General features: G+C 42.0%; 1 protein-coding gene across 3 annotated transcripts; it reads right to left on the reverse strand.

Annotated features, from left to right (window-relative positions):
• Nucleotides 1-476: 476 nt before the first annotated feature.
• Nucleotides 477-26,019, reverse strand: LOC102389138 (dihydrodiol dehydrogenase 3). 3 transcript variants are annotated; one of them, XM_025264090.3, is made up of 9 exons: nucleotides 25,387-26,017; nucleotides 22,004-22,171; nucleotides 20,808-20,924; nucleotides 18,559-18,636; nucleotides 18,025-18,147; nucleotides 4,741-4,823; nucleotides 3,641-3,806; nucleotides 3,366-3,448; nucleotides 477-679 (listed from the first exon to the last, which is right to left on the reverse strand). In XM_025264090.3, exons 1-9 carry the CDS (start codon nucleotides 25,477-25,479, stop codon nucleotides 637-639), a joined length of 954 nt encoding a protein of 317 aa, XP_025119875.3. In that variant the 5' UTR covers nucleotides 25,480-26,017; the 3' UTR covers nucleotides 477-636. The 3 variants fall into 3 exon arrangements, 2 of the variants coding, with proteins under 2 accessions (XP_025119875.3, XP_025119873.3); XM_025264088.3 differs by having other exon boundaries at nucleotides 4,741-4,850; nucleotides 25,387-26,012; XR_003103156.3 differs by lacking the exon at nucleotides 4,741-4,823 and having other exon boundaries at nucleotides 621-679; nucleotides 25,387-26,019.

Raw genomic sequence — 26,019 nt, forward strand, 5'->3', positions numbered from 1 at the left:
TGCACTCCTCTCCCTCATTGTAAGTTGTGTGTCTGCATGACGCATGGACCAGACCTCCCACATCAGAGGGAAGACCTGCTCGACATTGAAGAACAACAGACTCCTAGCATCAGTAAGACAGCTCCTTAAAAGATAAATTCCTTCTTGACCTTGTTAGGGGTCACATGACCCCCTACGATTATGCTTAGATCTGGATTATGTACACTGTCAGTAATATGTCTTTTCATGCAGAGCCCTCTGTCTCCAAAACTTACATCCCTGTGCCTTGACTTCTAGAGGACAGAACAGTTCTCAGGCTTTCTGAGATGCTCTCCCTGGGTTATAGTGCTCAAATCTGACTTGAATAAAATTTTCCATTTCTTTCTTAGATCACCTAATTCATTTTTGACAAAGGAAAAGGCACCAGGAGGTTATCTTTATTTTCTATTCTTTCTCTTTTATTTTCCAAATTATTTTGTTATCACAGAAAACTAGAATTCACATTTGAAGTCATCTTTATTTCATAAAATTTTTTTTAATGATAAACAAGTTTCAAAAGCTCATACTCTTTTTTTAAACATCTCCACCAAGTACAGAAATGCTCTTCACAACCCTGGAAAAGAAGTTCTGGTGTAATGCCTGGTGGATAGCTCACAGTCAATATTCTTCAGAATATGGATACTCAGGGTGATCAACTGCCCTGAAAGAGAAAGAGGGGAAATAATTTATTAAATTTGTCGTATTGTCACAGAGATCATTAGTCTGTGGATGCAGTCAGGATGGGCTAAAACTCTAAATCTATAAACACATCCCATCTTCTCCCCCGACAAGCACACATCAGGTGTCTGCTCCATGTACACACGGGACCTGCATTCACCTGCATCCAATCCCAACATTCACGTGTAATATTCACCCCACAATGACAGGTAGTTTGACTCAGGTTACAATTTATAAGAGGGCAGAGACCTAGGGGTAACGATGGAGGTCATTTCAGACACAGGTGGAACTTTTGACCCTAAGTGGTGAGAAGGATCACAGTCAAGGAATTCTTTGCTGTTTTTCATAAATCCATTCAACAGAAAAAAAATATTGAGCACCCCTCAAATATAGGGTGCTTCCATTAAGGAATTACTATTAAATTGAAGAAATACCACATACACCTAAACAGTCTTACCTATAAAATGTGATTACTGCTTTCTTAATGTGTATTATATAACTACACTCATTATTAATATTACTGTTGTTTTCCTTCTTTATAGACTGATTTTTCTTTCTAAATTTCTTCTTTTCAACTCAGTTCATTAAAGAGTGCATCCTGAGCCATTCCATGTGCCGGGAGCTGTGCTATCAACATAAACCTACAAGGATGAGTAAGTCTAGGCATTCACAGAATAATGAAGGAGAGCACAGAATATACATAAAGCTTTTGAGGACAGAAAAGTAACTTGCTATCTTTTCTCATTTTTCATCATGTCTTTTTTCAGAATCATAATATACATATACATGAGTATGCAGGCATACTAAGTTGCTCAGTTTTGTCCAACTCTTAGTGACCCTATGGACTATAGCCCACAGGCTTCTCTGTCCATGGATTCTGTAGGCAAGAACACAGAAGTGAGTTGCCTGCATTCCTCTAGGGGATCTTCCCACCCACGGTTCAAACCTGCATCTCTTATGTCTCCTGCATTGGCAGGTGGCTTCTTTACCACTACTGCCCCCTAGGGAGCCCATATATATGTGCATGTGTACTGTGTGCTAAGTTGCTTCAGTCCTGTCTGACTCTTTGCATCTCCATGGACTGTAGCCCACCAGGTTCCTCTGTCCATGGGATTCTCCAGGAAAATACTGGAGTGGCTTGCCATTTCCTTCTCCAGGGGATCTTCGCAACCCATAGATGCATCCTGCACCTCTTAGGTCTCCTGCATTGGCAGATGACTTTCTCACCATTAGTGCCAACTAGAAAGCCCATATGTAAATGTACATATAAATATATATATCTTCTTTACATACAAGGAGGCTTCCCAGTGTCTCAGTGGGTAAAGAATCTGCCTGAAATGCAGAAGACACAGGAGACATGGATTCAACCCCCAGGTTGGGATGATCCCCTCAAGATGGGTATGGAAACCCACTCGAGTATTCTCTCCTGGAGAATCCCATGGACAGAGGAGGCTAGTGGGCTACAGTCCATAGGGTTGCAAAGCTACAGTCCATAGGGTTGCAAAGTGTCAAACACAACTGAAGCGACTGAACACTAAAAACAAGGGGAGGTTTGAGATCTTTCATTTGAAACTAAATCTTCATTTTATCACTAATTTGTGTATCCTTTTCTCTAAACTCCCTCCAAACACCTCTCTGTTTGATTAGTCTTCTCTCTCTTCAGTCCTGACATCCTCCTGCAGTAATTAGGCAGCTGGAATTCCATGGTACTAACTAAGTAAAGTCAAAGAGATAGGAGCTCCCCAGTGGATGGATCCCTGATGGTCAAAGTCTACACTAGGGTGAGTCTTGACTCAAGAAACCAGAGAGACCCAGACGATCTTACCAGTTGTGTCCAGCTAAGGACAGAAGTCTCTCTCTGGAGGGTCAGTCCATGATGTACTCAAAATTCATTAGGTGACATTTTAAGGGTGAGGAAATGGGAGATGTTTTGGGGAAAAGGTCAGTAAAGGCATAAATTTGGAAGAAATAGATGGTGTCTTGCTAAAGAAAAGTCCATCAGGGAGAAAATTCACCAGACACTTAGAAGAAGTAGTGGAGCCAGGCTCACTGTGACTTCTCACACTGAAGCATGTTGGCCTTCATGGGCCCCTCCTCCAGAAATATCAACAATTCATTTACAATTGTGTTAGGATAAGCAGAAATGTAATTCAGGATGGATTCCTTATTACACAGTCATTATGTATCATTTCCTCCTGATTCTACAAAGAATTAAAGATGAAACATTTGCATCAGTCCCTGAAAGAAGGAGCCTGGTGGGCTACAGTTCATGGGATCCAAAGAGTCAGACAAGACTGAGCAACTAACGCTTTCATTTTCTGAAAGAAGAATGGGCTGCAGGCACTGTGCCCTCTGTGTTTCCTGGGTCTCTGGGCCCTGAGAGGAGGAACACCAAGCACAGGGATTAGGCACAATGTAGTGAATTCACCACAATGTCAACACTGGGGATTTTACTGATTGGCTGTCCTGGGTCCCAGTCACATTTCTGTTGAGCAGAGACAGAACCCTAGAAGAAACCTCTGGTCTGAGGTCTGCAGGAAGCTGCTGGTTTACTCCTACACTGGAATCCAGAGCTCTCGCCCTGAAATTAAGCTTTAAGAAAGTTTATTCCTCTGCTGATCTACATGCTAGAGAAAATAGTATTTGTGGAACATATACAAGTCACTTACTGTTGAAAATCATAGTATCTTATATTGCTGTTGAGGCCATCGATTGCTTTCATGTTTTCCAGAGTCAGTTCAAAGTCAAACACCTGAAAAGAAGGAAGAATCACATTAATCTTTCCCCCAAGGAGCCAGCTTCCCCCTGGGGACTGGAGGACTTTCCAGCTGGATGGGGACAACTAGAGGGGAAAGGGAAGCCATGTCTGTCCTCAGTTAGACAAAGAATGACCTTCATGAAGGATATGCCTTAGGAGCCCTCTGCCCACAGCCCCACTCATCACCTGTATGTTCTCTTTGATCCGCTTCTTGTTGTAACTCTTGGCCAGAACCACAACCCCACGTTGTATCTGGTAGCGAAGGGCAACCAGAGCTGGGGTTTGCTTGTGCTTTTTGGCAATGGCAGAGAGAACTGGGTCCTCCAAGAGAAAGGGAAGGCTCGGGTTCATCCTGGAAGGAAATTCAGAACTGCTGAGGAGCTGAGACTAAGTACTCAGTTTGTGAAGAGGCTTCCCAAACATATCAGGTATGCCACCTCTAGACCAGCGCTTCTCAAAGTGTGGTCCATGGACCAGCATCATCAGCATCACTAGGATCTTGTTAGAAACACAAAATTCCATGGCTTAGCTGAAGACAAACTCATACAGAACCTCAAATATGTCATCTCCTATTCTGTGATTACAGATCTCTGCGGGTGGTTCAGATGCATTATTGAATTGAGACCAGGACTGCCAAACTCATGGAGTTTTTTTTCTTTTTCAGTTCTCTGTGGTTATTTTTCTTTTCTAATCAATGCTCAAAAGTAAACACAATGGTATGAAAGGAGAACATGATGGACAAGATTGGGAAATATTGTTTTTCATTTTTTTATAATTTTCACTTGTCTCAGGTGTTGATAAAAGTTGAGTAGTCTGAAAATGCAGACCGTGCATTTCATAATTTTTTACATTGTGCAGTTCTTCTACAAATGTTTACAAAAATGGTTCAAATTGTACTTATTTTTCAATCATGATAAACCTGGAAATTATGTATTATTGTCCTGATTTTAGACATAGGGTGAGGGAGGCTTGATAAGTCTGTTATAGTAATGTGCTCATTAGTCCATAAATAAGCAAATTATGAGAAAGCTTATCTTAGTGATCAACTGGGGGATTATATAGAGATTTTAATGCAGACACTTGTGTTAAAATGTATATACAAGACACATGCAATGTAAGATATCTAGCTGGGTGATGAAAGGACAAAAGAGGATTTCTCCCATCTGTCTTCTCTCCCCTCTACCCTTTGAGAGTTATCTCCAAAGCACTGAGTACAGAACAATAATATTTTCATCAAGAAATGAGATTTAGATAAACTCCTTGTGACCATCAATACTGTTCATTACCATTGTAATGTCCGCTGGGCCCCCAGAGCACCATAGGCAACCAGGACAATATCGTGTGACTTGCAGAACTCCAGCAGCTTGCTCTGGTTGAGATAAGGGTGACATTCCACGTGTAGAACACCAACAGAAGAGTGTCAAGTTATATGAAAAGGTAATACACCAGAGAAAGCTTAAAAGTAAGAATTATACATGCTAAAGAAAAACTGTGTCACATCAGATTACAACTGGAAATATCAAGGAAAGAATTTTTTAAAAATTATATTTCTTTCCCCTGAAAAGGTAAAAAATAATGACATTACTGAGAACAAGTAATTCTGTGGACCAGATCTTGGTTGCTGAACACGACTGAACAGACCAAGACATGTGCCTAATTCCAGATATGGGACAGGAAAAGAGCTGTCTAAGCTTTGGACATCAAACTATGCCAGAAAGAAAGAAATTGCACAGTCTTATGAAGAAATGTCTGAAAGACAAAAGAACCAGTTTGATGAATTCCCATTGGTGACATTTCAGTAGATTTGAGCACCAAAGGGAATCATGAGTGAAAGCAAATGTAGCACACAGAGACAAAAACATCCCTGAGAGAGGAAGAAAGAGCAAAAACGCTTCTCTCCACAGATGGTGATTATTACAATAAATCTTTTCTCAGAAACTGACAGTTAATGTGAAGGAGTGCAGTGTTTTCTCCTGTCTTATAGGAATAGATGTATTTTATCCTGAGTAATGAGGGAATTTTACTTTTACAATAAAATATCAGGTCAGAAATATACAAGCAACTCCTGCAGCTCAATTCCAGAAAAATAAATGACCCAATCAAAAAATGGGCCAAAGAACTAAATAGACATTTCTCCAAAGAAGACATACAGATGGCTAACAAACACATGAAAAGATGCTCAACATCACTCATTATCAGAGAAATGCAAATCAAAACCACTATGAGGTACCATTTCATGCCAGTCAGAATGGCTGTGATCCAAAAGTCTATAAGCAATAAATGCTGGAGAGGATGTGGAGAAAAGGGAACCCTCTTACACTGCTGGTGGGAATGCAAACTAGTACAGCCACTATGGAGAACAGTGTGGAGATTCCTTAAAAAACTGGAAATAGAACTGCCATACGACTCAGAAATCCCACTGCTGGGCATATATACCTAGGAAACCAGAATTGAAAGAGACACATGTACCCCAATGTTCATTGCAGCACTGTTTATAATAGCCAGGACATGGAAACAACCTAGATGTCCATCAGCAGATGAATGGATAAGAAAGCTGTGGTACATACACACAATGGAATATTACTCAGCCATTAAAAAGAATACATTTGAATCAGTTCTAATGAGGTGGATGAAACTGGAGCCTGTTATACAGAGTGAAGTAAGCCATAAAGAAAAACACCAATATAGTATACTAACACATATATAGGGAATTTTGAAAGATGGTAATGATAACCCTGTATGAGAGACAGCAAAAGAGACACAGATGTATAGAACAGTCTTTTGGACTCTGTGGGAGAGGGAGGGGGGATGATTTAGGAGAATGGCATTGAAACATGTATAATATCATATAAGAAATGAATCGCCAGTCCAGGTTCGATGCAGGGTACAGGAAGCTTGAGGCTGGTGAACTGGGATGACCCAGAGGGATGGTATGGGGATGGAGGTGGAAGGGGGGCTCAGGATTGGGAACATGTGTACACCTGTGGCAGATTCATGTTGATGTATGGCAAAACCAATACAATATTGTAAAGTAATTAGACTCTAATTAAAATAAATAAATTTAAATTAAAAAGCAAAACAAAATAAAATAAAATGTCAGGTCAGAGGATTAAAAAGAGCGTTTAAAATGGAAAATAATGAAAAACGTTCCAATGAAATAATTAATTCAATTGAAAGTCCTCAATGGATTCTCAACCATTACATGAAAACTTGGGGTAAATCAAATGTCCCCTGATGAAGGTTATCATCCAACAGATGACTAGATAATTTCAAGAGGTAAAATACACATTTCCAAATAAAATATCCAGCTACTAAAAGCTTTTCCAGAAGAACAAAAGTACTGTCACTCACAGTGGGACAACTTTTTACCTTGCACTTCTTACCTGGGTTCATTTAGGGACAAAGCATGCAGCTATCATTATCTTGTCAAAATATTTAACCTTAATGTAGCAAGGAGTTCAGATTTAAGTGCTAATTTACATAATCTAGGATTACAGAAACAAGTTAATTAGCATCACAACATAACAGTGATAAAGACAGTGTATTTGTCAAAACCTTGCCTGGATATCTTGGTGACACAATGACTGAGTAACTGTTTTACATCAAAAGAGCTTAAGATGACTCAAAATTACATGTGAATCACAATCAGAACCAGGTCGACAAAATATTGTTGCAGCCTGGCAGAGCAGAAACCAGAACCTGCCCCATGGCTCGGGGGTGCGGCAAACTGTGCCCTCATGATTGTGCTAGTAAGCATGCTGAATGGACAGACTTGGGGCTGGGCATGCTCTCTGCTCCGCTTCACTGACAGCCCCTGTGTCCATCCCCGTGGAAACAAAACAAATGTTCCTGATCAACAGCAGAGCCTCATTAACTCCCTCTTTATGATGCGCTGATCAAACTCCCCAGTATAGCTCTTTCCTAGTGATCTCATGACTTCTGCCCATAAAAGTGCGGGCTGAAAGGAGACATCTTGGCTTCCTGCCATGGAGAGCAGGAGGGCCCCCTGACCCCCTGCTAGCAAATTAGATGTGTCTGTCTTTTCATTAGGTGCTCGCCCCTGGTTCAGGTCTTTCTTACCCTCTGTGCTGGACATGGCAGGTGGCCCCTGAACCGGGGCCTCAAGTCAGAAAGGATTCCCCCGAGGGAAAAAACTCAAAGTGAAGACATTGAGCTGTAGGTGAGACGTATGGATCATGACCAGACCCTCAAACTCTAAGGGTGGAAAGTCCCTTGTTGTCTAAGTCAGGGTGTCAGTGGGGAAGGATTTGAGAAACATGAGCTGAGAAACATCATCTCCATCTTTTGAGGCACCTTCTCTGGACTGCAGGAGTGCAGGTGAACGAGGAGCCATTGACACAATTGCTAAGAGAGGTGGTTAAATATAATCTTTGGTTTCTGGAAGAAGGCACTCTAGATATTGAAAATTGGGATCCAGGGGGGGGAAATTTGAAAACAGCACACAGGAGAAGGGATTGCATACCTGTGATGGTATTTGTCACCTGAGGGCTAGTGCGATTGGTCCTATACCCTATACAGACTGAGAAATAATGTGAGAATACAGTGTCCTCAGACATGTTGGTAACCCTTCTTCCCCTTTGGCACCCAAGCTCAAGGACAATTTTCCACCACTGGCGCCTCCACTGGGTCCAGAAATGTCTTGGGAGGATAAGCCACTGACCTGGTTTCAGCGGGCCATGGTCTCTGCCCTTCCTTTGGGTGCATTAGACATTGAGGACCATTTTGCTTTCCCTATCAATTACAGGCGCAACCCCAATAATCCCACTCAGGTTATTGCAATCCATGAAACTTTTGAAATCAAGATTTTAAAGGAACTACGAAGATCATGGCATCCAGTCCCATCACTTCATGGGAAACAGATGGGGGAACAGTGGAAACAGTGTCAGACTTTATTTTTGGGGGTTCCAAAATCACTGCAGATGGTGACTGCAGCCATGAAATTAAAAGATGCTTACTCCTTGGAAGGAAAGTTATGACCAACCTAGATAGCATATTCAAAAGCAGAGACATTACTCTGCCAACAAAGTTTCGTCCAGTCAAGGCTATGGTTTTTCCTGTGGTCATGTATGAATGTGAGAGTTGGACTGTGAGGAAGGCTGAGCGCCAAGGAATTGATGCTTTTGAACTGTGGTGTTGGAGAAGACTCTTGAGAGTCCCTGGGACTGCAAGGAGATCCAACCAGTCCATTCTGAAGGAGATCAGCCCTGGGATTTCTTTGGAAGGAATGATGCTAAAGCTGAAACTCCAGTACTTTGGCCACCTCATGCGAAGAGTTGACTCATTGGAAAAGACTCTGATGCTGGGAGGGATTGGGGGCAGGAGGAGAAGGGGACGACAGAGGATGAGATAGCTGGATGGCATCACTGACCCGATGGATGTAAGTCTGAGTGAACTCCGAGAGTTGGTGATGGACAGGGAGGCCTGGCATGCTGCGATTCATGGGGTCACAAAGAGTCGGACACAACTGAGCAACTGAACTTAACTGAACTGAATTCTGGTGTTAGACTGATTGGGGTCAATTCTCCATATACATACATGGGAGTTGTTGGAAATTTGTTTACGTGGGAAATGATCTCCTTATGATGTTAAAATGCTAGCCAAAACAGCTTTAAGTGGTCTCTTATACTGAGTTGTGCCAAGAGCAAGCCTGTATGAATTTGGCCAATGGAGATAATCTTACTTTTGAAATGCTCATAGGCACAGGGCAATTTACCAGTCCAAAGCCCAATTGACTTATTAAGGTATGTTGGTGGGAGCATATGTACAGATTGCAAAATTTTACTGAAATGGCGGCCGACAGTATGAGAACTCAGCGAGCCTACTGGTTCATTTGTTAAAATATTACAGAGACCCAGAAAAGACTTCACTGAATTTTAGACTGGCTCTCATCTGCTCTCCGCTGTCAGATTAATAGTCCTAGAGCAAAGGATATTTTGTTAAAACCTATTTTAATAACATTTTGTTATTAGCCTATAAAAATGCCAATAAAGATTCCAAGGCCGCCCTTAACACAATTTGTCAAAATGACAGCCTTGGCGATTTTGTTCGAGAGTGTCAAAATGTTGGTACACAGGCTTACAAACAAACCAAGCCAGCCCAAGCAATTTGTGCTGCCTTTAAAAATAATTTTAGCTCCTCCCATGCCAAATGCTTTCAATGTGGAAAACCCAGACATACGAAAAAGGTTTGCTCCTCTGGGCCCAAAATAGATGTTACAATACCTCCGCCTACTGGTGAAAATAAAACACCTGTGTCCTAGGTAACCAAAAAGGCAATCATTGGGCTAATCAATACAGATCAAAATTCCATAAGAACGGTTCCCCTTTGCAGACCGGAAACCACCATCAGGGCCAGCCCTAGGCCCTACAAACAGTGGGGGCACTGTGAGGACCTCCAGCACACCCTTCAGCCTATCTCCAGCCTTTCAGTCTCTATCAGTGGAAGTGCTGGGTTGGACCTCCCAACCTGAGTATCTGTCTGAATTAATGAATTGGATCCCCCACCACCACCATCCAGTAGCAATCCCTGCTAGAATCCAAGGTCCCACTCCACCAGGGACCATAAGACTCATTCTGGGCAGAAGTGGCCTTACCCTTAAGGGCCTCCAAATTCTTCCTGGCCTTATTGACCCAGACTATTCAGGAGAAATTAAAGTAATGGCTCTCTCCCTTTAATTCCATGTCATTCCTCAAGCTCAACAAATTGCTCAACTCCTTCTCTTGCCTTACCATGCCCCTAGCAACTATAATCCTGTCACCAGAGGAGAACAAGGATTTGGGAGCACAGGTGATCAAGTAGTGTGCTTTACTCAACAAATACTCTCAGATCGGCCCACATGTAAGGCTGAAATCCAAGCAAAAATGTTCTCTGAAATCTTAGATTCTAGGGCTGACATTTCCATCATTACTTCTCCTCAATGGCCAGCTGATTGGCCCCTGACTGAACCCCAGGAAAAGATAATCAGGCTTGGGGGAACCTCACAATTTGCTCAACGTGCAACAGTTCTTCCTTGCCTAGGGCCCGACAAACAACTTGCTCACTTCCAACCTTTTATTGCAGACATTCCCTGTAATTTATAGGGCAGATATCTGCTTTCCCATTGGCACCTAGTTCTTTTCAATGAGGAAAAGGCAGATCATACAATGGCAAGAATGGGATGCCAACCAGAAAAAGAGCTAGGAAAGAAGGGAGATCCTTCTCCTTTATCTGTTCAGCTGAAAGTGGACAGAAAAGGGCTAACTGAGGGCCATTAAAGTTTCTCTGGGCTTCCCTCATAGCTCAGTTGGTAAAGAATCTGCCTGCAGTGCAGGAGACCTGGGTTCGATTCCTGGGTCAGGAAGATCCCCTGGAGAAGGAAATGGCAACCCACTCCAGTATTCTTGCCTGGAGAATCCCATGGGCAGAGGAGCCTGGAAGGCTACATTCCATGGGGGTCACATGTGTCAGACACAACTTAGTGATTAAACCACCACCAAAGTTTCTCTGCCACCACATGCCATACCTCTAACACAGCTTACATCTAAACCTGTTTGGGTGGATCAATGGCCTCTAGCAAGGGAGAAAGTCATATATTTACAAGACTTGATAGAAGAACAGTTTCAAGCAGGACACATAGAGGAGAGTATTAGTCCTTGGAATACTCCAGTTTTCACAGCCCATAAAAAAGCAGGCATTTGGAGGCCGCTTCATGAGCTTTGAGCTATTAATGCAGTAATGCAAACCATGGGGACCTTTGGCCATACCACAGAATTGGTCAATTATAGTTCTGGATCTTAAAGATTGTTTTCAACGATTCCCCTAGCTCCACAAGACAAAGAAAAATTGGCATTCTCGGTATCCATATTAACCAAAAAGCCCCATGAAACAGTACCAATGAAAAAAGTTGCCCCAGGGGATGAGTCTACAAGTCTTCAAGATGGCAAAGTAGAAGGACATGTGCACATCTTCTCCTGTGAGAACTTCAAAATACAACACGCTTCTGAACAACTCTCAACAGGAGAATGATGGATCCCACCAAAAAAAGATACCCCATGTCCAAGGGCAAAGGAGAAGCCCCAGCAAGACAGTTCAGTTCAGTTGCTCAGTCGTGTATGACTCCTTGTGACCCCATGAATCCCAGCACGCCAGGCCTCCCTGTCCATCACGAACTCCCAGAGTTCACTCAAACTCATGTCCATTGAGTCAACGATGTCATCCAGCCAACTCATACTCTGTTGTCCCCTTCTCCTCCTGCCCCCAATCCCTCCCAGCATCAGAGTCTTTTCCAATGAGTCAACTCTTCGCATGAGGTGCCCAGAGTATTGGAGTTTCAACTTCAGCATCAGTCTTTCCAATGAACACCCAGGACTGATTTGCTTTAGGATGAACTAGTTGGATTTCCTTGCAATCCAAGGGACTCTCAAGAGTCTTCTCCAACACCACAGTTCAAAAGCATCAATTCTTCGGCACTCAGCTTTCTTCACAGTCCAACTCTCACATCCATACATGACCACTGGAAAAACCATAGCCTTGACTAGATGGACCTTTGCTGGCAAAGTAATATCTCTGCTTTTCAATACGCTATCTACGTTGGTCATAACTTTCCTTCCAAGGAGTAAGTGTTTTTTAATTTTATGGCTGCAGTCACCATCTGCAGTGATTTTGGAGCCCCCCAAAATAAAATCTGACACTGTTTCCACTGTTTCCCCATCTAGTTCCCATGAAGTGATGGAACCAGATGCTATGATCTTAGTTTTCTGAATGGTGAGCTTTAAGCCCACTTTTTCACTCTCCTCTTTCACTTTCATTAAGAGGCTTTTCAGTTCCTCTTCACTTTCTGCCATAAGGGTGGTGTCATCTGCATATCTGAGGTTATTGGTATTTCTCCTGGCAATCTTGATTCCAGCTTGTGCTTTCTCCAGCCCAGCATTTCTCGTGATGTACTCTGCCTATAAGTTAAATAAGCAGGGTGACAATATACAGCCCTGACGTACTCCTTTTCCTATTTGGAACCAGTCTGTTGTTCCATGTCCAGTTCTAACTGTTGCTTCTTGACCTGCATACAGGTTTCTCAAGAGGCAGGTCAGATGGTCTGGAATTCCCATCTCTTTCAGAATTTTCCACAGTTTATTGTGATCCACACAGTCAAAGGCTTTGGCATAGCCAATGAAGCAGAGATAGATGTTTTTCTGGAACTCTCTTGCTTTTTTGATGATTCAGTGGATGTTGGCAATTTGATCTCTGGTTCCTCTGCCTTTTCTAAAACCAGCTTAAATATCTGGAAGTTCACGTATCGTGTACTGCTGAAGCCTGGCTTGGAGAATTTTGACCATTACTTCGGTAGCATGTGAGATGAGTGCAATTGCGCGGTAGTTTGAGCTTTCTTTGGCATTGTCTTTCTTTGGGATTGGAATGAAAACTGACCATTTGCATTCCTGTGGCCACTGCTGAGTTTTCCAGATTTGCTGGCATATTGAGTGCAGCACTTTCACAGCATCATCTTTCAGGATTTGAAATAGCTCAACTGGAATTCCATCACCTCCACTAGCTTTGTTTATAGTGATGCTTTCTAAGGCCCACTTGACTTCACATTCCAGGATGTCTGGCTCTAGATGAGTGATCACACCATCATGATTATTCGGTTGTGAGGCTCTTTATTGTACAGTTCTTCTGTGTATTCTTGCCACCTCTTCTTAATATCTTCTGCTTCTGTTAGGTCCATACCATTTCTGTCCTTTATCAAGCCCATCTCTGCATGAATTGTTCCTTTGGTATCTCTAATTTTCTTGAAGAGATCTCTAGTCTTTCCCATTCTGTTGTTTTCCTCTATTTTTTCGCATTGATCACTGTGGAAGGCTTTCTTATCTCTCCTTGCTGTTCTTTGGAGCTCTGCATTCAGATGCTTATATCTTTCCTTTTCTCCTTTGCTTTTTGCTTCTCTTCTTTTCACAGCTATTTGTAAGGCCTCCTCAGACAGCCATTTTGCTCTTTTGCATTTCTTTTCCATGGGAATGGTCTTGATCCCTGTCTCCTGTACAGTGTCATGAACCTCATTCCATAGTTCATCAGGCACTCTATCTATCAGATCTAGGCCCTTAAATCTATTTCTCACTTCCAATGTATAATCATATGGGATTTGATTATATTTGACTAGACTATACCTGAATGGTCTAGAGGTTTTCCCTACTTTCTTCGATTGAAGTATGAATTTGGCAATAAGGAGTTCATGATCTGAGCCACAGTGAGCTCCTGGTCTTGTTTTTGTTTACTGTATAGAGCTTCTCCATCTTTGGAGGGGCAAAATCACATTTAGAATCAAACCTCGTACCTGCCAGGGACCTCGGAGGGCTCAAACAAACCTTGTGTGCACCAGGACACAGAGCCCCCACAGAGACTGAGCTAGAACTATGTTTGAGTCTCTCCTGCAGAGGTACTGGTCTGCAGTGACCTGCCATATCCCTCAGTCAGTCTTTCCCATCAGGAAGTTTCCATAAGCTTCTTATCCTTATCCATCAGAGGATAGACAGATAAAAACCACAATAACAGAAGACTAACCAAAGGGATCACATGGACCATAGCCTTGTATGACTCAATAAAACTGTGAGCCATGACGTGTAGGGCCACCCAAGACAGACAGGTCGTGGTGGAGAGTTCTGACAAAACATGATGCACTGGAGAAGGGAATGGCAAACCACTTCAATATTCTTGCCTTGAGAACCCCATGAAAATGCAAAAAGATAGGACACTGAAAGATGAACACTCCATGTCAGTAGGTGCCCAATATGCTACTGGAGATCAGTGGAGAAATAACTCCAGAAAAAATGAAAAGACAGAGCCAAAGCAAAAACAACTCCCAGTTGTGGATGTGACTGGTGATGGAGGCAACGTCTGTGGCTGTAAAGAACAATATCGCATATGAACCTGGAATGTTAGGCCCATGAATCAAGGCAAATTGGAAGTGGTCAAACAGGAGATAGTAATAGTGAACATCAACATTTTAGGGATCATGATTGGACTGGATGGGTGGGCTGGGTGGACTGTAATGGGTGAATTTAACTCAGATAAGCATTAATTATATGTGGGCAAGAATCCCTTAGAAGAAATAGAGTAGCCATCATAGTCACCAAAAGAGTCCAAAATGCAGTACTTGGATGCAATCTCCAAAACAACAGAATGATCTCTGTTTGTTTAGAAGCTAAACCATTCAATCTCACAGTAATCCAACTCTGTGCCGCAACAAGTAATGCTGAAGCTGAAGTTGAATGGTTCTATGAAGACCTACAAGACCTTCTAGAACTAACACACAAAAAATATGTCTTTTTCATTATAGGGGACTGGAATGCAAAAGTAGGAAGTCAAGAGACACCTGGAGTAACAGGCAACTTTAGCTTTGGAGTACAAAATGAAGCAGGGCAAAGGCTAACAGAGTTTTGCCAAGAGACACAATGGTCATGGCAAACACCATCTTCCAACAACACAAGGGAAGACTCTACATATGGATATCATCAGATGATCAATGCCAAAATCAGACTGATTATATTCTTTGCAGTCAAAGATGGAGAAGCTCTATACAGTCAGCAAAAACAAGACTGGGAGCTGACTGTGGCTCCGATCATGAACTCCTTATTGCCAAATTCAGACTTAAATTGAAGAAAGTATGGAAAACCACTAGACCATTTAGATATGACCCAAATCAAATCCCTTATGATTATACAGTGGAAGTGAAAATAGATTGAAGGGATTAGATCTGGTAGACTGAGTGCCTGAAGAACTATGGACAGAGATTGATGACATTGTATGGAACGCAGTGATCAAGACCATCCCTAAGAAAAAGAAATGCAAAAAGGCAAAATGATTGTTTGAGGAGGCCTTACAAATAGCTATGAAAAGAAGAATACTGAAAGGCAAAGGAGAAAAGGAAAGATATACCCCTTTGAATGCAGAGTTCTAAAGAATAGCAAGGAGAGACAAGAAAGCCTCCCTCAGTGATCAATGCAAAGAAGTAGAGGAAAACCATAGAATGGGAAGGACTAGAAATCTTTTCAAGAAAATTACAGATACCAAGGGAACATTTCATGCAAAGATGGGCTCAATAAAGGACAGAAATGGTATGGACCTAATAGAAGCAGAAGATATAAAGAAGAGGTGGCAAGGATACACAGATGAATTATACAAAAAAGATTCTTCATGACCCAGATCATCATGATGGTGTAATTGCTCATCTAAAGCCAGACATCCTGGAATGGGAAGTCAAGTGGGCCTTAGGAAGTATCACAAGGAACAAAGCCAGTGGAGGTGATGGAATTCCAGTCGAGCTATTTCAACTCCTGAAAGATGATGCTGTGAAAGTCCTGCACTGAATATGACAGCAAACTGGGAAAACTCAGCAGTGGCCACAAGACTGGAAAAGGTCGGTTTTCATTCCAATCCCCAAAAGAGGCAATGCCAAAGAATTCTCAAACTACTGCAGAATTGCACTCATCTCACACACTAGTAAAGAAATGCTCAAAATTCTCCAAGCCAGGCTTCAACAGTACGTGAACCATGAACTTCCAGATATTTAAGCTAGATTTAGAAACGGCAGAGGAAACAGAGATCAAATTGGCAACACCTGCTGGATTATTGAAAAAGTAAGAGAGTTCCAGATAAATATCTACTTCTGCTTTATTGAGTATGCCAAAGCCTTTGACTGTGTGGGTCACAACAAACTGGAAAATTCTTCAAGAAATGAGAATACGAGACCACCTTACCTGCCTCCTGAGAAATCTGTATGCAGGTCAAGAAGCAACAGTTAGAACCAGATATGGAACAACAGGAAAGGAAAATTAAGCCTCTCAGTTGTGTCCAGCTCTTTGTGACCCCATGGACTGTAGCCTACCAGGCTCCTCCATCAATGGGGTTTTCCAGGCAAGGGTACTGGAGTGGGTTGCCATTTCCAACTCCAGGGGATCTTCCCGACCCAGGAAGCGAACCTAGGTCTCCTACATGGCAGGTAGATGCTTTACCATCTGAGCCACCAGGGAAGCCTGGGACAACAGACAGGTTACAAATGGGAAATGAATAAGTCAAGGCTGTATGTTTTCACCCTGCTTATTTAACTTATATGCAGAGTACATCTTGTGAAATGCCTGGATGGCTGACGCACATACTGGAATCAAGATTGCTAGGAGAAATAACAATAACCTCCGATATGCAGATGACACCACCCTCATGGCAGAAAGTGAAGACGAACTAAGAGCCTCTGGATGAAAGTGAAACAGAGTGAAAAAGTTGGTTCAAAATTCTACATTCAAAAAATGAAGATGCTAGTATCCAGTCCCATCACTTCATGACAAATAGTTGGGAAACAATGGAAACAGTGAGAAACTTTATTTATGGGGGCTCCAGAATCACTGCAGCTGGTGACTGAAGCCATGAAATTAAGACATGATTGCTCCTTGGAAGAAAAACTATGACCAACCTAGAAAGCATATTAAAAAGTAGACATGTTACTTTGCCGACAAAGGACCGTCTAGTCAAAGATATCCTTTTTCCAGTAGTCATGTATAGATGTGAGAGTTGGACCATAAAGAAAACAGAGTGCTGAAGAATTGATGCTTTTGAACTGTGGTGTTGGAGAAGACTCTTGAGAGTCCCTTGGACTGCAAGGAGATCCAACCAGTCAATCTTAAAGGAAATCCTTCCTGAATGATCATTGTAAGGACTGATGCTGAGGCTGAAACTCCAATACTTTGGCCACCTGATACAAAGAACTGACTCATTGGAAAAGACCCTGATGCTGGGAGAGATTGAAGGCAGGAGGAGAAGGGGACAACAGAGGATGAGATTGTTGGATGGCCTCAATGACTGAATGGACTTGAGTTTGAATAAGCTCTGGCAGTTGATGATGGACAGGGAGGCCTGGCAAGCTGCAGTCCATGGGGTTGCAAAGAGTCAGACATAACTAAGCGACTGAACTGAAGTGAACTGAAATCACAAGGTCTGCTCTAATTCCTGAGTAACTCTTCTATCAACTGTTAAGATCAACATAAGCGTTTAACTTCATGCTCTAACCTGGGTGACTTTCATAGTCTCCAGCACATTTCTCTGTACTGTGCTCCCTGTTGAAGCTGGGACACCAAGACTAAGGATTTAGGCATCTAAACCACACACAAACCCTTAACACCTGTCTCACCTGGATTTTCTTGGATTTACTTCCCACTCCATGTTTTCATGGTCTTCCTTTGTGTATAGTTTCATCCGAGCACTTTCACACCTGATTTCTGGTCATGCTTTCAGCTCAGGGAAATGCCTCCTTCCTCTAATTTCTGGAGGAATTTCACCTCCTTCAGCTCCGTTACCTTCCGTCAGTCCCCACCACGATTAAGAAGGAAGCCATCCCCAACTTTTCCACCCAGAGTTGATCAAAGATACTGTTATAGATTCTGTTCACACAGTCCAAACACAGGCTCAGCTCTGTAGACTTCTCACTCCATAAAGGTCGAATGAACAAGGGGGAAGCACAGATAGACATCAGGCTCCAGTGTAAGGAGGTTCTGAAGAGCAGGAGGGAGAGGAGCCGAGCTGCTCACCTGGTTGCAGACAGGCTTGTACTTGAGCCCTGGCTTGTTCAGAATCTTCTCCAGCTGCTTGTGGTTGAAGTTGGACACCCCGATGGACTTGGTCAGCCCTGCGTCCTTACACTTCTCCAGGGCCTGGGAGGGAGGGGTGGTGAGCAGTCACTTGGAATGGACAATATAACAATAAGAAATGCTGAAAAATCGTTAAGAGGGTCTCTGGTCAAGAATTAGCTTTGCGTATCAAGAAGATAAAGGGGGAAACGGTCATGAAACAAGAAGATGTAGCATCTCCTCCTTAGAAAACCCTGGAGAAGACAATCACATGGAATGAAAGAGATGCCTATCTACACAATCCCAAATTCTCCATTTCATTCCTCTCTGTGAATATTTCAGCAATGGTTCCCTCCCCACAACCCCAGCATCCCAGCCCTTAGATTCATGAACTGCTGAGTGTGATGGTCCACAGCCCATTCTCACAAGTGGAAGAGATGAAGGAGGTTCCCCCTCTCCTGGCTCCTCCCCTGGTTCTCTCCTCCCCAGGCTCACCTCCCACGTGCGACAGAGATCCACTGAATCATATATCGGTTTTCCATTTTCATCTGTTGGGAAAAGTGTCTCCCCTGGCTGGAATAGAAGCAGTCATTTCAGAGATATCACCAAATAATTTCTTCACATTTAGCCAGCCTGCCAGGCACATCTGGGACCAGGACGCTAAACTTCTGTGAGGTTCCTTTACATTCTGCATACTAATATTTACAAAGAGGTTTGCAAATGGAGTTATCAGCAATGTCTTTAGAAGGCAGTTTTCAGTAATCGCTTATACATACTATATGTTTTGATAGATATAATTTCCCTAATTCTCATGGGAACTCTCAGTGCCTTAAGTGAAATATTTTCTGGCCCTTATACTTTCCTCTTGCAAAATGCCTCTATTGTGCAGGGAGTGACATTAAGTTATGCCTTACTCCTGGCATAAAAATTGAAATCTTGACCTGGACTAAATATCAGAATTCCTTTTCACTCTGAACATCTGATAGCTTCAGGGCATACACACGAACCAGTAAGGTTCTCTTTAGGTTGATAAGCTATGTGGAAGAAGCAGACATACTCTCAAATATTCTGGAGATTGAGGCTTGAACAGATCAAGGTCATTCTGCCACCCATGGAAAATGCTAAGATAAAAATAAAACAAACCAAGAGTGATGTCATTGTAAGGAATAGAAAAACAGAGACATTTCTGTCAAGTATTAAGAATCCTTAAATCTATGTAGATGGGAATTGCCATCTACATAGTCCAATAAACTCTTTGGCAAAGGATGGCTTGAGCAGAATTCTGTATTTTAAAAAATTGTTCTGCACAATAGATGTTGTTCTTGCTGTTTTGTTTTGGCTGTGCCATGGGTTTGCTATATCTTAGTTCCCTGAACAGGAATTGAACCCACTCCCTCAAAACACCCAGACTCAGCAATGAAAGCACACAGTCTTAACCACTGAAAAACTGGAAAATTCCCCTCTACATAATACAGTTCTTAATGGCTAAGTGCAGTCTGCAAACATCACCATGAACACAGGCGACAGCGGAGGCCAGGTCTCCCAAGTCCTGAGAAGACTGTGAGGTTTAGACCCACCCAGAAGGACACCACCAAATCCACGAAACATGAAAGGGTGAGAGATGAGAACACCTCATCCTGTTCAGGTGTGAGGCCATGTCAGCACTCAGCACTCTGCACCAAACTCTGTAGTGAGATCCCCAGACTCTGAGTCCTAATCAGCACCATGCACAGAACTTGCCTATTTCTACTTCCTCAAGATTTTGAGGCAGAGACACTCAGCTTACTTAACACATTTCTCTTAGAGGCAGGTAAGAGATTCAAAGAACCTCCTCCAAATAATGATCACAAATGGTTATTTAGGGGATTCTATGCTAGTGTACTCCAAGGCCAAGTCAGTGAAAGAGTGAAAGAGGAGAGTGAAAAAGTTGGCTTAAAGCTCAACATTCAGAAAACTAAGATCATGGCATATGGTCTCATCACTTCATGACAGATAGATGGGGAAACAATGGAAACACTGTCAGACTTTACTTTTTTGAGCTCCAAAATCACTGCAGATGGTGATTGCAGCCATGAAATTAAAAGACGCTTACTCCTTGGAAGGAAAGTTATGACCAACCTAGACAGCATATTCAAAAGCAGAGATACTACTTTGCCAACAAAGGTCCGTCTAATCAAGACTATGGTTTTTCCTGTGGTCATGTATGGATGTGAGAGTTGGTCTGTGAAGAAAGCTGAGTGCTGAAGAATTGATGCTTTTGAACTGTGGTGTTGGAGAAGACTCTTGAGAGTCCCTTGGACTGCAAGGAGATCCAACCAGTCCATCCTAAAGGAGATCAGTCCTGGGTGTGCATTGGAAGGACTGATGCTGAAGCTGTAACTCCAATACTTTTGGCACCTCATACGAAGAGTTGACTCATTGGAAAAGACTCTGATGCTGGGAGGGATTGGGGGCAGGAGAAGAAGGGGATGACAGAGGATGTGATGGCTGGATGGCATCACAGACTCGATGGTCATGAGTTTTAGTGAACTCTGGCAGCTGGTGATGGACAGGGAGAGCTGGCATGCTGTGATTCATGGGGCCACAAAGAGTTGGACATGACTGAGTGACTGAACTGAATTGAACTGAACTGAACTCTAATGTAATCCTTCAAACTTACTAAAAAAATCTTGTCAACCATCCATGCAAGTTATAGACATTCTGACCCATGAAATAAAACTGAGCTGATCACACTAATCACCTACCACCAGAGGCATTGGATAATGAATAACATAGAGATCGACATAGTCCAGTTGAAGATCTTTCAGTGACTTTTCCAAGGCTGGTCGGACCAACTCTGGTCGAAGGAAAGTGGACCAAACCTGCAAAAATTAAACAAAGGAAGCTGTGGGAAATGATTGCTATATGTAATTGTGTTTGTCTTCTTTCACTTAATAATTAGGCATTATTATCCGTTAGAAAGAGATGACCATGGGAAAAACCATTTCATTTCTTCTTGAGTTCCATTCTGTATCTAACCTAGCCATGTAAATTTCATTATTTGATTGAATTTGTCATCAGTATATCTTTCACAATGGAATGAAATGAATCAAGATATAAATAACTTTATCAAATAATTACCATGCCCATCAACTGAACTATGCTTAATAGAGTGTAAAAGCACAATCTTAGTCTATTTTGATCAAACAAACTATCTTCTCAAAGTTAATTACTATTTTGTTTACAATACTGTAGGGAAAAGAGCTTTGAACATATTAATGTGAGAAAAACATAGTTCAAGACACTTTGGCTGGATTTTGTGTAATGTACAAAGTGCCTCTCAAATGCTCTCTTACTCTTGGAGCTGAGAACTGAGATTCAGAATGTGAAGAAATTCAAGAAGTCTTCCAGATGATAAGAAAAGCTATAATCTGCTCCCAGGTTGTCTGATTCATTAAGTAAATATACTATAGTTTTGGCCGCTCAGTTGTATCCGACTCTTTGGGACCCCTGGAGTGTAGCCCACAAGGCTCATTTGTCCATCGGATTCCCAGGCAACAATACTGGAATGGGTAGCCATTTCCCTCTCCAGTGGATCTTCCCGACCCAGGGATCGAACTCATGTCTCCCGCAATTCAGACTGATTCTTAACCATCTGAGCCACCAGGGAAGCCCTGATTCATTAGCCCATACTAAACCACATTGCTCTGCTCTAGGTTCAAAGAAGTCAAGTGACTTTAATTTAAAATTAAAATCTGAACACACCAATGATGAGAAAGTTATAATTACTCTCTTTGAGGGGGCACAGTGAGAGGAGAAGGATACTAGATTTGAGATACATATATGTGTGAAAAAATGGGTACCAATGAGCACTGTTCAGCAAACTACTGGTCCTATTATGTAATTGTCATCTGCCCCCAGTCACTTGCACACACATGCACACACACAACACACACAGCACCTTTGAAGTGTAGAATATGTCTTCTCTCTTCACAGTGCCATCTGCAATCTTGCTTCGAATGGCCTGGCCAACCTGCTCTTCATTTTGGTACAAATGAGCACTGTCAATATGACGAAATCCAACCTCTATAGCAAATTTGGTGACCTCCAGAGCTTCACTCTTAGGAACCTATGTAAGCAAGAAAAGTAGTTGTTGAATATTCACATCATTAAGAGATTGCTAAGACACAAGCTTGATCTTACTAAGAACCAACATTTCTTCATGCCTTTGTTTAGCTCTGTATGTATGGTGATGGACCCATGACAGTTTCCTTGGACGTTCCTGGTCAGTGATTCAATGGGCACCCAGGAACCCTTCAACCCCATGTGATCAGTGGTTGATCACAGGCATCAGAGGACTCCAAGCCCACCACTAGTTTCAGTGATTTGCTGGAAGAATCCAAAGGACTCAGAATAAACTTGTAGTCATGGATAGGATTTATACTGTGAGATGTCTGAAGCAAAATCAACAAAGGTACAAGATGTATGATAAAAGCATCAAGACTGGACTGTATCCCATGAGACTCCTTCATTCATGGGGTTCGCAGGCAAGAATACTGGAGTGGGTAGCCAGTTCCTTCTCCAGGGGATCTTCCAAACTCAGGGATCAAACTCAGGTCTCCCACATTTCAGGCAGATTCTTTACCATCTGAGCCACTAGGGAAGCCCTGATTCATTAGCCCGTATTAAGTCACACTGCTCTGGTATAGGTTCAAAAATTTAAAGTGAATTTAATTTAAAATCAAAATTTGAACACACCAATGATGAGAAAGTTACAATTATTCTCTTTGGGGGGGGGCATGGGGAGAGGAGACATGTACTAGATTTAAGATAGAAATATGTGAGGAAAAAAGAGGTACCAATAAGCACCATTCACCAAACTACTAATCCTATTACCTAGAGGTGGTATCAATAAGCATCTATAGCAAATAGATGAGGAGACAATTGAAACAGTGACAGACTTTATTTTCTTGGGCTCCAAGATAAATACAGTTGGTGACTGCAACCATGAAGGCATAAAAGATGCTTACTCCTTGGAAAAAAGCTAGCACCAACAACCTAGACAGCTTATTAAAAAACAGAGACATTACCTTGCCAACAAAGGACTGTCTAGTCAAAGCTATGATTTTTCCAATATCCCATACGGATGTAACAATTGGACCATAAAGAAAGTTGAGCGCCAAACAACTGATGCTTTTGAACTGTGGTGTTGCAGAAGATTCTCAAAGGTCCCTTGGACTGCAAGGAGATCAAACCAGTCAATCCCAAAGGAAATCAGTCCTGAATATTCATTGGAAGGACTGATGCTGAAGCTGAAGCTCCAACTTTTGGCTAACTGATGTGAAGAACTGACTCATTGGAAAAGACCCTGATGCTGGGAAAGATTGAAGGCAGGAGGAGAAGGGGATGACAGAGGATGAGATGATTGGATGGCATCACCGACTCAATAGACATGAGTTAGAGCAGGTTATGGGAGATTGGTGATGGACACGGAAGACTGGCATGCTGCAGTCCATGGGGTCACAAAGAGTTTGGACATGACTGAGCAACTAAACTGAATTGAAATGCATCAAGAAACCAGGTGATATAGTCATCAATAATGTGTAACTGTCAGCACAATCGATTTTAGAACATTTTCACTATTGCCCCCCAAAAGAAACCCTATATTCATTAACAGTCACTCCATATTAAAAGCCATTTAATTACATATTTCCAATAAGTGAATTGTATAACATGTGAATTATATCTCAATAAAACTGCTATTAAAAAAAAAAAGAAACCAGGTGAAAGCTTCTAAGATCCGTGTCTACCAGTATATATTACAGAGAAAACACCAAAGAAAAACTGTATCTATTCAATCTGTACAAAGTGATGTTCTTATGTAACTATCTATTGTTAATGATTAACACAATCAAGATAGTTAATAGATCCATGATCTCACATAGCTAACTTTGGGGAGTGTTTGTGAGAATACTTAATATATATTCTCTTATAAAATTTCAAAATATAACCCATTATATTCAAGTATAGTCACCATGCTGTACATCAGGTCTCCAGACATTCATCGCATTACAAAAGGTATGGACCTTTGGCAAACAACTTTCCTTATTTCCCACCCTTGTCCCCAGCTTCTGGTCACCATTCCTCTACACTGTGCTTCTATGAGTTCAATGTTTTAGATTCTACCTATGAAGAGAACATGCAGTATTTGTCTTTCTATTTCTGGCTTATTTCACTTTGCTTACTATTCTCCAGGTTCACCTGTGTGGTTGCAAATGGTGGAATTAACTTCCCTTTTCAAGCTGAATACTATTTCAATATGTTTCTGCAAAGCAGGATCTTTCATGTTTCAAGGAGGTAGATGTTTGATCCAAGTTCCCTCTATTGGGTCTAGTTCTGGTTTTCCTGACGATCACGTGCCTTGTGGGATGTACTGAGGAATGAACCAGTGAGCTCAGTACTAGGCTGGACCCTTCTCTTCACTCATCACATTTTGCAAAGTGAACAATCCCTGTCTTTTATCTGCAAAATGTCTCTGAATATTTTCTTTTGTTCTATAAATTAGAAAAGTGAGATTCAAAGTTTAAAGACCAGTCCCTTGTCACAACTACATACTCTAAAAACAAGATGGACAGCCAAGTTTCTGGCTTCCAGTCTAGAGATTTATCCACTAGTCTCTCTTATGCCCAAGCACTAAAAACGATACTCTAATGAAAAGACACTACAAAACCCAACAATACAGTATGAAGCCTGACCTGTAAGATTGTAGCTTATCCCCTCAAATGATACTATAGTTTCCATTGGAAAAAGTTTCCAAGCACAAACAGAATCACAAGGCAAAGCACAGCTGCCGTGTGTTGCCTGGACCGAGCAGGTATCCCGCGGTAGAAAAGCAATTCTGTCCCATTAGATTCCAGTCACCTCATCTTCAGGACCTTCCACCTCAAATAGTGCTCTGGGTGAAATACTAATTTGGAAGGAGGAAAGAGTTCTGGAATGAAATATACAAAGAAGTCCCACCATTGCAATCGCCCTCAAAGCCAAACAGCTGACAGTCAGTGTTCTCAACAGCCGAGTCTCACCTCTTCTGACAAGCTGGGAAAGAGACGGAAACTGAAGGGGAACCCAGAGTAATCTGCAGGTGAGCACAGCCTCAGGCCCTGATGCAGAGTGAAGGCTGGATGCTCTCTCCCTTTTCACAGGGCATGGTTCTAGCCTGGTTAGTGGAACCACGAGATCCTCCCAGAGTCACACAGGAGCTCAGTGCTTGACAACCGAAGTTCTCTTCCACTCATGTTACAGCCACTTACTATTTATATCTCAACCCCAAACCACTACTCTTACCTCTGGAGGTGCGTAAGTGCCAAATCCCAGAACAGGAATGAAGTGGCCATCATTAAGCTTCACTTTCTTCTGGTATTTGGGATCCATTGTCATTTCTCTGACTAAGCAGACTCTGATTTTTCCCTTCTGCCTTCACAATTGATAAACACCAGGATGGTCACGCCCTAGCTGCACTCCCCAATGTTAGCAGATACATTGTAGGAGGGGCAAGGTGAAACCAATCCCAGGGCATAAGAAGAGGATTGAAGCCAATTAACTTGCTTGCTTCTTTATCAATGCAATCTTAAATTATACAATGATGAGATTGAACAATTATTGACCATATGTTAGACTAGAAACCTCCACACCATTTTTTTTTCATTTTTCCAATATTAAGCTTAATATTTATCAAACATCAATTGAAAAAATTTAACTATTTTACCATACATACATACACACATTCACAGAACCACACAATTTAAGGCAGTGATTAATAAACATTTTACAAAATCTTATTTCTTAATAAAGAAAACCAAAGCAAAATAAATTTGCCTTTTTACTTTTCCCACCAGCATAATTATGTTGCTATCCAGACCCAACAGGATCAACAGATCCTGAAAAGAATATCAAAACCACACATTCTGACAAAGTGTT

This window comes from Bubalus bubalis, chromosome 14 (assembly GCF_019923935.1).
Source record: "Bubalus bubalis isolate 160015118507 breed Murrah chromosome 14, NDDB_SH_1, whole genome shotgun sequence".
NCBI lineage: Eukaryota > Metazoa > Chordata > Mammalia > Artiodactyla > Bovidae > Bubalus > Bubalus bubalis.

Coding starts and splice junctions, on each gene's coding strand:
- LOC102389138 (XM_025264088.3), bottom strand. CDS start 25,479: ATGACAATGGATCCCAAATACCAGAAGAAAGTGAAGCTTAATGATGGC. Junction 18,148..18,558: donor ATCTCTGTCGCACGTGGGAG/GTGAGCCTGGGG, acceptor CCTCCCTCCCAG/GCCCTGGAGAAGTGTAAGGA. Junction 4,851..18,024: donor ACAAGCCTGTCTGCAACCAG/GTGAGCAGCTCG, acceptor GGTGTTCTACAC/GTGGAATGTCACCCTTATCT.